Below are 15,143 nucleotides of genomic sequence, written 5' to 3' on the forward strand. Positions count from 1 at the left end.
TTGTCTGCTTCTGTGTGTTCTGTATCACTCTCCATGTGAAGATCCTTTTTAATTTGTTTAAACTCTTGTATTTATTTAATATTATATGCCAGATAATTGCCTATGCTTTCATTATATTAATTATTTTTGTAATAATTATTGGAAGAATAGCAGTCATTGTCTGATAAAGTTGCATTCGCATTCAAATTTATTGTTGACTATATGAGGATAAAATGGTTATTTTCAAATATTACCTGAGACTTAAATGTGTGATCATAGTAACTGAATAGAAGAGTTATGAACTGTTCACATTTGTAAGTTTCATGTATGTAGCATTATGAGCTTTTCTGCAGCTGGCCACCTGACAAGAGAGACAGAGCTCACAAAAATGAACTCTTAATAACTTTTGTTGCATTACTTCAAGATGACCCTCATTATCAAAGTACAGGTAATTGTTTACACACGAACACTGTATTCTAAACTAGTCACTAATAGCTGTGAATGTAGACCTTCCTAGTGTATACTGTTGAGGAAAAGCTATCCGCTTTCCAGCTGGCTGACAGTGTTAAAGTACTACGACACTTTGAAAAATGTCTTCTGGTTAAGATGGTACGTAGGACACTCTTCAAAATGTTACGGTACTTTAATACTGTCACTGGGCTGGGAACCCGAGAGCTCTTCCTCAACAGTCACCAATAAGTCTGTTTGTAAAGACATATTCAACAGAATAGAAAATGATTGTATGAAGTGGAATAGATGTCTACAGAGGAGGCATGGGAGTGAGGAGGGGGAGGGATGTAGCAGGGCAGGAGTGGGGAACATGCTAGTGCTATAGCCCACATAGGATATGGTGGCTGATAAGCAGTGACCAGTTCTCATCCAAAGCACTGGATGAATTCACCCGTATGTTCAGAAGGGGAGGCAAACATTGTTTGCCTGCTTTCAGCCAGTGAGTGACACGATGGTTATGACAGAATAGAAGCACGTGCCGTGCAGTCTTTATCAATTGATTTTACTGAAACAATTTGGTAAACAATTTCATTGTTGAGCTACTTGTGGCTTTACATGTCGGCTTCATCATTCCATTAACGGTCACAGTTATTGCGATATTTGCATTTAAGCAAGACGCTGTGCAATGTTCAAAAGAGTTTGCACTGAAAAATAGGGGTGGCTATGATTTTGAGTTTGGTGCATATTACATAATATCTTGCTGCATAAGGAATTTAGCTAACACTTTCAGGTTTTCTATAGACACGGGTGGAGGTCTCCACGTGTCACCAATCTCAAGAAAATCGATCTGATGCAGCACACTCATCTGCGATCGCGTACATCGGTGATAGAGACAGAACGAAATATGTACAACATTCCTCATATTTCATTAACGGTTTGAGATATCGAGATGAGATTTTGCCAAAGGATAGTGTGCAAGGAGGAGAGTATTTTGCCACATGGTTATTATGCAAAACTTCATAACCTGCCATGTTATTCCACTAACAACAGACTTTTTGGGTGAAAGAATGTAATTTTTAAGAGCTGTCGAAACGAGAAACGTTGTGGATTTTGGAACAGCATAAGTGTACACATTACATGTCCTTTTTCATAAGCTATTGACTTTACTTTTCTTGAGTTTTCCACTTAATAAAAGATGCTTTCAGAACACTCTTGCTGTTGTGTCTGCAGAACATGTTAGTGAAGTGACTGTGTAAACTCTAGCATGTTTTGGCAAAAGAAGTAGATTTTAACATGGCAACAAGAGAAATGTAGGTTATACTCATTCACCAGTCGTGATGCTTACCTGAAAGTTACAAATGGTTAACAAGCCAGGTGAAATCAAAATTCCTGCTTTTGTAGCCCTTTCAGCAGAATTCGTTTTAGATGCTAACCGGAGCAGAGGCGACAGTAGAGCTTTTTGAATGGTCACCTACCTAGTGTGGGTGTGGCAGCACTCCACTTAATACAAGGGTGGTTTGAAAAGTTCTCGGAATCGCCATGAGAGGTCAGCACTAGCACAATGAGTTGTTTATGTGATATTCATTGAACTGTTGCCTGTAAACAAGTGCCACATGAGTGCTCTTGGAAGAGATTTGTTGCGGTGATGTGGCTCTCTTGTTGTTCCTGCATAGTGATTTGCGAAGGTGGGAAAAATCAAGATTTGAGCAGTGATCAAGTACTTCGTAAAGAAAGGTATGAAAGCAAAGGATATTCGTGCCAGTTTCCACGTACACTGGGGGACTCTGCTCCTTCATATTCAACTGTTGCCAAATGAGTTTAAATTTGGTCAGGAGAGCTCAGATGGTGATCTGTGCAGTGGTTGACTGAGATGTGTCACTACTCCAGAAATCGTTGCAAAAGTACACAAAATGGTCACGGAGCATCATCGATCGAAAGTGCGTGAAATTGCTCACGTTTGCCAGATGTCCTCTGACACTGTATGTCGCTTTTTAACTGAAGAATTAGAAATGAAAAAATTATCTTCTGGATGTGTACCGCGACTCTTGATGCTTGATCAAAAATGTGTGAGAATGACCAAGTTGGAACAATGTTTGGCCCATTTTAGGAGAAATGAGTAATATTTTTTGTGCCGGTTTGTGACCACAGATGGAACTTGGTTACACTACTGTACTCCAGAGACAAAACAACAATCAATGCAGTGGGGTCAATCCATACCAAGTGGTCCAAGAAAAAAATAATTGGTTGCTTGACTGTCTCAGAAAAAATTTATATTTGCTGGGTGAATTCCCCAATGTTTAGTAGTCACAAAAATATTTTTTTTTAAATTATTGTTTATTATTTTGAAATGGTGGCCATATTTGTTCCAAGCTGCATGCATTTTTTGGTATTTGCAAGCATCTACATTTTTTTTACAATTATTCAGTGGTGGCTTGTCCTAAGTCTTCCAGATAAAATACATTTAGTTCATCACACTCTGGGCTACAAATTAACATCATTATCACTTAGCTGAATGTATTCTTTAATATATTTTTAATAGTTCAAAGTTATCAGCCACAAATTAAAGAAACTCGATTTTTGAACAGTAGTTTTCCAAAGAAAGTTTAATTTCTCAGCTTTAATATTTTTTCTGCTATTACATTGTATAGTATAGTTACTTTATATAGAGTATCAATGGTGAGCAGGTTACACTTAAAAAAATACAGTATTTTTAAAAATTGCTTTTTTTTTAATTTTTCCATTTTGTGGCCTGCAATATCTTTGTTTGGGGCCCAAATAAAAATCTAAAATTTCACAGTTAATAGACCTTTATGATATTAAACTTCATTATAAATTTCAACTTTGAGATTCAATTGGAAGTTATGAAAAAAATTTATGAACACGATTCAAAAATATGTTTTTTAACATCTGCGGTATCTAGGCTTATGGGATAAAATAGATCAGTTACAGTATATAATTTAATCATATCTGTGATTACTTACTTTTTGTTATTGAAAATAAGCCTACTAATTACATTATATTGTTCTCTTGTTATTTTTTTTTTAGTATATCGCTCATTGAACATTTGAGAAATTTGTTCACTCAGTTTGGGTGTTAGATTATAAGTTCGCCCAGTCACAGTTGTAAATTCCATGGGAGACAGCTTCCTTAGTACATTTTTAAGTGGCATCCAAACTTGATCCTTCTCAGTTTTTTAAAAATATGTCCTTGGTCCTGGTTGGTGATAAAATACAACATGTACATCTTGGTTTTGATAGTCAGAATTATCAACTTTGCCAATTCACCACTGTTCATCGTAAACACGAGCCACTCTGTCTTTATTTTGAAGAACCAGTTGCACAAGTTTTCCACGCTGATGGGAAGTTCACTATCAGGCGAAGTTGATGTGGTTTTACACTTCAGGAAGTTGTGTGAATGGGGTACAAAACAATGAAAAGATCGAGTGCCTTTAATCTTCTGACAAGTGTTGTACCTTTCCTTCAAGACACTATCATAGACTTCTTGTATTTCCTCACATTGTACAAAAACATAGGTAATTCCTTTGATATGTTTTTTAGAGAATTCAAACATCTCTTGAGGTGTTATTATATGTTGTCATCGGTTCACTGCAGACTTGCTTTTGTGACAGCTTGCTTTGTTGTACCCCCGACACCATCACAAGCATTCTTCCCATGGCATGAAGCAAAAAAGTGCCATTCTACATCAAACCCAAAATCTTCTTCATGAAAGGAGATGTTAATAAAATCTTTTTTTGTTTTTATATTGACTTGCTGCCCCATCTGAAAAGTAAATCAGTTTTTTTATTGAAGGGTGGTGCTGTTTAATGTATTTTGTTAATTTTAGTTGAAAAATGCGCACTGCTGTAGTGTTGTGTTCAAGGTAGTCACTTATGACACAAAAGCTGTGGCTCATTAGTTTTGTGGCCTGTTTGTTTACCCGTTGGTGTCCTTGTACTTCATCTTGAACAACAAAGGAATAATTTTCCGAAAAGCCAGAAAGAACTAAGCATTCATCAGCTGCCAAGGTTTGCTTTTTGTCTTTCAAAAATTTACTTTGAACTTTTGCAATAAAAGATGCATTTTCAGATTTTCAAGGTTAGCCACTAACACTTCAAAAAACTCTTCTCTGTCACCATTTCAGTTCTGTCCTGTGTCACACATTGTTTGTATTTTATATTGTCAGGTATCAAATTGTCTTCTTCGGATTCTTTACACATGTCAAGTAAGGGTTGTTTGCCTAGACAATCTTCAAATTTTCCGTTGATCATACAATTGTAACTGTCCATATTATATACCATAACTTCCAAAAGATCTTTATAATCAACTCTAAGATTGGCCCCATCTATCATCAACTTTACGTTCTGATAAAACAAACAAACACAAACATTACGGGTGCCAGATGCCCCTGCAACAATATACCATCTTGGTCTCAACTCGCAAAACTTTGATCTTCCATTTTTAATGTCAGAAGTTTCTTTTTTAAATTCAGTGAATAGTTTATTTAAATAACACAATATTAACCTTTTTTGCCTTTGAATCTTAGAACCCTTTTCTTTCACAGAAACACAGTCTTTTTTGACAGACATCAAACACCTGTTACTGTCATCATCATAATACGTAATAACTTTATTGATTGTGTTTTCATCTATCAAATTAGATGCACTTTTCTTTTGTAATGCTAATAAAATTCCCTGTCCTTTTACTAATTGCCTTTTTAACTTAACAAGACATTCTGACACATTAAATTCATCACTAACTTTTGCTCGACTCCAAGAAATTCCGCAGTTAACTGATAATCTTAATTTTATCCTCTATGTTGGAAGTACTGCATTTAGTTTTTAGTTTTTGTATCAAATCATCATATTCGGTTGGTGAAGTTTTAGAACTTCCATCTGTTTTAGTACAAATTGTATTTTGAGATGAAACTTCCAAATTCTTTTTGACTATACCTGCCACTTTCTCAATTTTTGTATTCAAGGCACTTGGTCTTTTAACTTGACTTAGTTGTCTAATTTTACTAGCAGGCGATATACCCAGGATTTCACAAGCTGTGTCTACTTTTTTAATGGTTGCTGTTAAGTCACAAAATTCTGTATCTGAGGTTTCACTATCCTTTCTCTTGTGGATTACAATTATCTTAGAATAACAAGTTGGACAAAATGATTTTCCTGGTATGCTTTTATGACATGCTTCATTAATAACAACACCAACAGAACACTGAGACACCATTTTTCAACTGCACACTTCAAGAACTTCTAGCTAAATAAGTGTGAGTAGACAACTGTTGGTTTAAGGGGGAAGACAACAATCAGACTTGTATAGACTTGCAGATGCATTTGTTAGCCTGCTGAAACAATTACCACAACATTGTTTCGACAAATAATCATTAGCTAGTGTAATGTGGTGTGTTACATTATGCAATTGGTATACGTTATTTGATTAGCATACCAGATATCGCAGATGTTAAAAAACATATCTTTGACTCGTGTTTGTAATCTTTTTTCCATAACTTCCAATTGAATCTCAAAGTCGAAATTTATACTGAAGTTTGATATCATAAAGGTCTATTAATTGTGAAATTTTCAGATTTTTATTTGGTCCCCCAACAAAGATATTGCAGGCCATAAAATGGAAAAATTAAGAAAAAAAGCAATTTTTAAAAATAGTGTATTTTTTTAAGTGCAAGCTGCTCACCATTGATAATCTAGAAAAAGTAACTATACTATATAGTGAAATAGCAGAAAAATTTTAAAGCTGAGAAATTAATCTTTTTTTGGAAAAGTACTGTTCAAAAATTGAGTTTTTTTTTTTAAATTTGTGGCTGATAATTTTGAACTATTAAATATATATTAAAGTATTCGGCTAAGTGATAATGATGTTAATTTGTAGCCCAGAGTGTGTTGAACTAAACGCATTTTATCTGGAAGGCTTAGGACAATCCACTACTGAATAATTGTAAAAAATGTAGATGCTTGCAAATACAAAAAAACACATGTGGCCTGGAACAAATATGGCCACCATTTCAAAATAATAAACAATAAATTAAAAAAAAAATATTTTTGTGACTACCAAACATTGGGGAATTCACCCAGAAAATATAATATTTTTCTGAGATGGTGAAGCAACCAGTGCTGGACCACTTGGTATGGATTGACCCAGGACTAACAGGGGATATTGAATGTATACAAAGATGGACAAGAATGGTCACAAGTTTGTTTGCTCTGTGGGAGAGTGTCACAGAGATACTGAAGAAACTGAACTGGCAGACTCTTGAAGATAGATGTAAACTATCCAGAGAAAGACTACTAAAAAAGTTTCAAGAACTTACTTTAAAAGATGGCTCTAGGAATATACTGCTGATGACTAGGACTATACTGCAAACTCATACATGTCGCTCACATGGGGATCATGAGGACAAGATGGGAATAATTACTGCATGCACAGAGGCATTCAAACAAACATTCTTCCTGTGCTCCATACATGAATGGAACAAGAAGAAACCCTAATGAATGGTACAATGGGACATACACTGTGTCATATACTTCAGAGTGGTTTGAGGAGTATTGATGTAGATGTAGATAGATCTAAGTTAGAAACAGTCTGAAAAGCTGGTAAGGGTGTTGCAGATTAGGTTGTGCTGAGAATTAATTGTTAAGAAAAAATTCCATGTGTTGAACCATTTCCAAGTTAATTAGCATCAAAGTTAGCCAATCAGGCAATTGCGTACAAATTCAAGTTGTCTGCCAGAGACGGTGTCACCAAACATTTTCTTCATGTGGTTTCCTAAAACCGAACAAGAGAGTAATATAAAAATTGGAAACAGGATGGTAGTGAGGTTTGAACCTGAGCCAAAGGCTGATCAGCCTCATGTGCTGTCATCTACATTACGAGAACAGCTGTCACTAATTGTATCTGCCAGGCTGCTCGAATTTGCTCGCACATTGGCCCGACTAATTACCTTGGAAACAACACGATGTATCGAATTTATTCATAACAATTATTTCTCAGTACAACCAACCTTCCAAGCTTTTCAGACAGTTTCTGACCTCCCTGTGTAGCTTTTTGGCAATAACACATTTTACAATTTTGTTGTAATTATAATTTTTTGTGATTTACAATGGAGAGGAATTTGTTCAAATTGATGTACATGTGACAGCATACATAGCAGGAAGTAATGACACATTTTAAGTAAATTATATTGTAAAATGCAAAGTTTTCCATACCAAATTTCACGAAATGAATAATTTTCACAATTAATGTTGAGATATGCAAGTTTCATAAAAGAACACAAGTATTTTACTTCCCTACAATAGTAGTGACTCTACTGTTAAAGTTTTATGATTTAATTCAAGAAACAGCATTCCACATTATACTAGGAATATGGTAACTGTTTGCATTTTGAGCACTTGATTACATCATTTTATGACATATTTATAAATTATGTTGAAGGTATTTTCAAATAGAGATTTTATATAGCTTCAAATGTTGTTAAACAATAATTAGTATAAGTTGAAAACTAGGAAACGAAACTTCACAGGAGGTAAACCAGCGTGCTGGACTGTGACTCAAGCCTGCGACCTTTGCCTTTTGTGGGCAGGTGCTCTACCATTTGAGCTATCTGTGCATGACTCACGAACCACCCTCAAAGCTTTACTTCCGCCAGTGCCTCGCCTCCTCCCTCCCACACTTGTCTGCAAAAGGCAAAGGTGCTAAATTCGAGTCCCGGTCCGGCACACAGTTTTTGTTTGGCAGGAAGTTTCAAATCAGTGCACACTCTGCTGAAGAGTGAAAATTCATTCTGCAACCAAGGTACTATCACAAACATACAACTACGCATCAAACATCATGGAGTATTGATTTGTTTAATAAACGGGCTTATCGTATATCCATCTGTTACATTACAGCATACTTACGTTCCAGCATTCCTTGCATAAAGATCAAGTTACATCTACATCTGTATTGTGCATATACTACGGAATTCAGGATTTTCAGTTGTCATCTCTCAAAGACAACATTATATTGCCACTCTCTGGTGAGCTAATGGTGTGTCTCATAGAGGGTACACAGGCATCACATATATATATACCACTCGAGTGGCGTATATTCATCTGCTAGTGTGTACAGCAGTACATGCATCAGTGTGGCCTGCAGGTTTGTAAGGGTAGCAGGACGACTACGTCCTCAGTCTCATGACTCACTACAAAAGTGGCTGGAAGTTCCACAGCTGAAATATTGAGAGAAGAATAATTTGTTATGGTATCTAATGTAAGCCATTTATATTAGTACATAAAATTTAACTTGCAGGTTATTTTTCTCAGAAATATAATCTGAATATGTCATTACGTGACATTACTAACTGAATATTGTTAGAACAAAAATTAAATATTTCATACTTTGGTTCTGGACGTACTAGACGTAGATACTTCTAATTTTTTCAGTATCATCACACATGCATTTTCATAACTTTGTTATCTATTTTTCCCAGTGGTAAAACATTACTGAAATCTTCTCTGTTAGTTTTTCCCTTTGTTACATCAACTTGCATGAAAGACAGTGTCATATTTTTTGCACATTGATGTGCTCAACCTATCAAATACGGTACTGCCTAACCGACAACTGTACAGCCAATACTGACTAACAGTCACCAGTGCACATGCTGTTTATGAAATTTTTACTAATACAAATGTGTAATTGATTGTTATTAAAGTTAGTCACAATTAAAGCTGTTTATTTACAAAGAATTTTCAACACCTGTTGGTATGTGTCTTTGCTCACATTTTAACCTTAATGTTTGAAAATACAAGTCTTTAAGAATTATTAAAAATAACTAAAGAAATACATTATCATAGATAATATACAGTGTCGCCATTTAAATTGGTAATTTTATGCCATTCTCTGCAATTCTGCGTAAATAATTCTTCAAATAATGTTTTTATTATTCCCAAACGTTTTTACAAAATCTGTTGAGATAAGAATTTCTTACTTACAAACAGCTGATAACGAAACTTAAAATGTTATAAGAACTGATAATAGCACAAAATAAATATAAATCATAAAGAATTCAATCAATTATAGTTCACCATGACAAAATGAAGCATCTTTCATTTATAGATTAACATACGTATTGTAAAATACACGATATCGTGTAATTTACTAGATGGGAATCGTATCCTGTGCTACTACCCAGTATTGACAGATGCATTACAGGCTGAATTCCCAGAATGGCACCATTCAAAGGAACATTCAGTTACAAATATGCTACAGCTGTCTTTAACTGTTCTCTGATTATGAACTGTTTATTGCTACTTAACAGTATGGTCTTTTACTGATACGAACAGACTTTACCTTTTTGGCAAATAAAACTCATTCTTACATTGCAATGTCAAGAGTTTTTCACATCACCATTATACAACCTTCCTCTTGCTAAAGAAATTGTACACGATTATTTGCTTCCGGCATGTACAATATACTACTCCCTTTACCAGTCATTGTGTGCAGTTGGTGGGAGGCTACAGGCCAGGCCCCAGCAATGGCCATGTTCTACAGGTCAGCAGTGTGCTACAGGTGATTTCTTCGGTGCAGGGAGATGGAGCGCAACGGGCCGGCGCCACACCGGGCACGTCTGTGGCTACGGTCACAGACGTGCCTCCGGCTTCTCCCGCTGATCGGGGATCGGTATCGGCAGCAGCCCTGTCTGATGTGGCGGCTGCCCTGGCGGCACGCGTCACCACTGCCGCATCACACTGTACTGGTCCCGCAATGCTACTGCCTTCTGTGGCCGCCGTGCTGCAACTGCCCATGATGTCGACATCATTGCCAGTTCCACCTGCAGGTGAGCAGTGCAGCTGTGTGTACATGTGCTGAAGAGTGTCTTTTGAGGAGTACAGACTTACAAACCTTAAATAATAAAATATCACCAGTTAGTATTTTTGTGATCTTTCTGAGGCATTTGATTGTGTCGATTGTATTACTCTTAGGAAAACTTTAGTTTTATGTAATTGATAGCTTTACTAACAACTGGTATGACTCATATTTAACAAGCAAAATGCAAACTGTTTTTTTAATAAGTCAAAAAATGTTGGATGGAGAGTAAATTTTAGTGACTAGCAACAAAAATTACAAAGGGAATTCCACAGGGATCTATTTTAGGTCTATTTCACTTCCTCATTTATGTTGATAACCTTCCACTTAAAATTCATCAAGCAGAATTGGTACTGTTTGCAGACAAATACCAGTGTTAAAATAAATCCCATTAGAGTTGGAAAGCAACAGTGGAAATGCTTAGTGATATTGTTCAAAGAAGAAACTGGTGGTCTGAAAATGGACGCTCCTTAGTTTTGAGAAAATACACTACATACAGTTCTATACAACAAATATAATCACGCCATAAAGTGACGTAGCCTATAAACAGGAGTCAATAAACAAAATGGAACACTCCAAATTTTTGATGTACATATTTACAGAAACTTGAACTGAAATAAGTGTGTTACTGAGGTGCTCAAACACATATTTTCAGCTCCTCCTGTTCTTCATATAATTGCTAGTATTGAAGACAAACAAATCAGCCTCTTAACTAATTTTGCATATTTTCACTCAGTAACGTCTCGTGGACTTACTTAGAAAACTAGTTTTGTCTTCTCAAAAAAGCAAGCAGTAAAAATATGTGATGTTGTGATGTCTACCCTCAATTGTCTTGTAGATGCTCATCGGCGCGCGCGCGCACACACTCACACACACACACACACACACACACACACAGAGAGAGAGAGAGAGAGAGAGAGAGAGAGAGAGAGAGAGAGAGAGAGATTGGGGGGGGGGGTCTGTGATATCCATGTCTACAATATGAGAACAATGCCAGTTTAAATCTACATTAAAATAATTTGTTCTGGGCAGCATCTTCTATAGTTAGATTTTTTTAGAAACCAGGTAGTGCACAAAAAACTATTTTTCAGTTTGCAGTGCCTGTTGCAGGTTGCCAGTCTAACAACTTCCAGGAACTTTGCTGTACATGCAGTTTAACTTCAGCATCAGAAATGATGTTGTAGTTTATTACTTCTTTACTACCAATTCTATTTGCAACACAGTTTGCAAACGGTACACACATATACCACCGAGTGTACCTACAAAATTATATCATTGTATGATACATAGTTCAGGAGATATGACATCACAAACATTTAGATGTGTGAAGAACTAACTTCTGCTTAAAATGGCACACAGTATAACGTCAAAATGAGCACTTATGTTTTCATTTATTACGTCTTTACTACTAACTCTACTTGCGCTGCACTTTGCAGACCGTCTCTATATAAGACACTGGATGTTCCTACAAAATTATATGATTTTAAGACACATAGTTCAAGAGATCATTGTCTTTTCGTTTCCCCTTTATCTAGCATTGAGCTGTTTTGGGAAATGTATGGGACTTTTCTGCTTTCCTCTGTCTTTCCACCATTCTTCTTCTATAACTGTTATGTTCCAGTCCAGATTCCTTCTTCTTAAATTTGTCTTTAGAGTGACCATGTGTCTCGCTCTAAGTCTCCCTCATGCCCTTTTGCCCTCAGACTTGGCCTCCATCATTCATTCAGGAGATATATCATAAACATTGAGATCTGTGAAAAATAGCTTTTGCTTAAAATCAGGCACAAACTATCCAGACTATATTTATCCAGTGTTTCCTAATAAGGGCTTTTAGCAATTTCGAACAAAATTAAAGAATCATTTCAAACCTCTCCAAAACTTTTTCTCTTCTACGTGCTTAACATCAGTGATTTGACACATTAAAGTATATGGAAAGTTAACAGACAATTGGTGCCCTTTTGTAGATGGAAATTTGATTCCTTAAGGAATTGGGGATTTATTGATGGTAACTTACCCAAGTATGGGTGGATCATGTGTCCCTTACGCAAGTATGTGGCCCTTATGCAAGTATGGATCATGTGTCCCTTGCATTTACAAGCCACCTTTTTTTCCCAATTTCAGCTTCATATGTTTGAAAAACAATAAACGTAAAAATAACCAAACCTGCACGTTTTATAAACTTGCTACAAGACAGTTAGGTCACAAAAGGATAACTTCGTAAACCTTGTGAAAAGATGAGTCTGCTTATATATTGGAGCAATTTGGTCACAGCAAAATATTATGATTTCTCTGTGAGCCACTTGGAGCAAAAATAGTTAGTAAAAGACAAAAAGACTTACATAAAGAGCACAGTACAAATGGATCACCCATTTTGACAATTTTTGCAGCTTTAAGAAAATTATTTACTGAAATACAGTTCTTCAAAATTGACGAAAGTTCTTGATGTGCTTTGACAACATCCTGTGACCCTTCAGTTAAGAGGCTCTTGAACTCAATTGTGCACTAGAAATGTTGCTCTTTCAGGAAAGGGGATGTTCATTAATTACTTAAAGATTGATTAAAACACTTCAGTAAAAACATGTTTTATTTAAAAAGTATATTAAACAGTGTTTTTAACTCATGATTAAAAACATTTTATTTAAATATGCTAACTATGACTAGTGTTCAGACAAACAGATGGCAAAAAGACTCCATGGAAATAGTATCAACCCTTTTGACAGTTACCTAAAAAATTGACTTTCATCGATATATTATATACATTAAATGTCATTGAACCTTTACTTATAACGTTTTTTATTTTTCTTTGAACTGATGATTGCGTATCTCTTTGCTCTCTGGATTTATATGTTCACTAAGACTATTCTTGTTGATGAACTTCAGCTTAGCTTCCTTCCACAAATGATTAACTTCTTGCTCACCTGTGTGTTTCTACTTGTCAGCAGGCCACATAAAATGGGCAGTGTAAAAGCTTTGATACAAATTCGTGTTGAACACAGTAACATTGGCTTTACATGGGTTGTAGTATATCACGAGTGCCTGTCTGATCTGCAGTGATTTTGACCAGCATGGCAGTGTTCTCCCCAAATGAAATCAGACACTCGTGCAGCACTTGTTTCAAATTGGGGAATCCTGGGGATGCACAAGTGTAAAGTGTTCGATTCAGAGAGGCCTTAAAGACTTGTGGGCACTGTAATATTGTATACTGTATGTTTGGGATTAATTTTATGAAACAAAATGCTATCCATTACTGTAATGTATATTCTCTGAAGTATAAAGTGGACATGAGACCTTTATTGCCCCCTCCCTTTAAATGACATTTTGCTAGAACCTCCTCCCATTTTGAGCTCACATAATTAATAGACATCCCCAAACGTGCCCACATAATGTTACAAAATCTGAGATGGTTGACATTAGACATGGAATGACCCTACAATGATTTCAGAAGCATTTTCCTTCATATGCATTATAATTACCCAAAGACTGCAGAGTCAAAGGACATCACACGAATGCAGTAATTTAGAAGGGAGTGAGGTAAGGTTGTTGTTGTGCTCCCATATTCAATCTTTACATTGAGCAAGCAGTAAAGTAAACCAAGGGAAAATGAAGGAAGTGAGTTCAAGTTCAGGAAGGAGAAATTAAAACTTTGAGCTTTTACTGTAACATTGTAATCCTGTGCAACACAGCAGAGGACTCGGAAGATTAGTCAAACAGAATAGGTGCTCTCTTGGGAAGAGGTTGCAAGGTGAACATTAAGAAAATTAAAACAAAACTTACACAGAATAAATGAGATGATATTGAGATAATCTGGTTACGAATTAAGGTGCTGGAAGTAATAGATGAATATTGCTATTTGGCCAGCAAAGTAACCGATGACAGCAGAAGTAAAGGGGATATATGATGCATCCTGGTAATAGTATGGAAAAATTTTCTATAAGAAATGGAATATGTTAGTATCACATATAATGTAAATGATAGGAAATATTCTCTAAAAGTATTTGTATGAAATTTGCCCTTATTTTAAAGGGAAATGTGGATGATAAATGGCACAGCCAAGAAGAGAATAGAAGCTTTTGAAATGTGTGGTTACAGAAGAATGCTGAAGAATAGATGGCTAGACTGGGTAACTAATGAAGATGCACTGATAAAAACTGGGATGAGGAGAAAATCATCACATGCCTTGCTAGAAGAAGGGATAAGCTGATAGCACACATACTAACGCATCGAGGATTAGTCAATTTGGTAATGGATGGACGTGTGAGTGTTGAAAATTGTAGAGGGATACAAAGGCTTGAATACACTAAACAGGTTCAAATGGATATGTAAACCAACTTAAATTACTTTTCAAAAGAGTAAACCACTATTTGACTGTGTATTACTTATCTCTTGTACTATCTATATTTCACCTTTTATGCCATAATCAAGTGCAGTGCTAAAAGTTGTCAGTTATTGTGTCATGTCTGTTAAGGCAGTCCAGACATGACATAATCATGGTCTAACAACATTTAGCATTAAACTTGATAATGACATAGAAGCCAAAATCTGCATAGCACAAAAGATAAATATAACAGTACACAGTCAAATGGTAGTTTACTCCTTTAAAAAGTATTGTATAATTGTGGCTCAACACCATTGAAAACTTTTTAATTTTAATTAGTTGTTGTTTGACAGACACCAGGCAGGACTGCTTGCACTAGCAAAATATTAATGGAAGTAGTACTGGCACAGACGCCTACCACTGCATTGCCCATTGCCACTTCCATTACGCAAGCCATTTTATATGCTTATTCTAAAGCAGGAAACTTCTCTGCATGTGAAGTTCACACAAACTTTGAAAATAAATGTAGCTTCTGCACA

At 35.9% G+C, this 15,143-nt stretch overlaps 1 protein-coding gene across 1 annotated transcript in view; it reads left to right on the forward strand.

Moving 5' to 3' along the window:
- Positions 1-15,143, forward strand: part of LOC126215390 (serine-rich adhesin for platelets-like) — a 267,306-nt gene that overhangs the window by 181,727 nt on the left and 70,436 nt on the right. Inside the window, exon 12 of the mRNA XM_049942097.1 lies at positions 10,011-10,260. Within this exon, the coding sequence (XP_049798054.1) occupies positions 10,011-10,260 (250 nt within the window). The remainder of the gene's footprint in view (positions 1-10,010; positions 10,261-15,143) is intronic.

Source organism: Schistocerca nitens, chromosome 12 (assembly GCF_023898315.1).
Source record: "Schistocerca nitens isolate TAMUIC-IGC-003100 chromosome 12, iqSchNite1.1, whole genome shotgun sequence".
Classification (NCBI taxonomy): Eukaryota; Metazoa; Arthropoda; class Insecta; order Orthoptera; family Acrididae; genus Schistocerca; species Schistocerca nitens.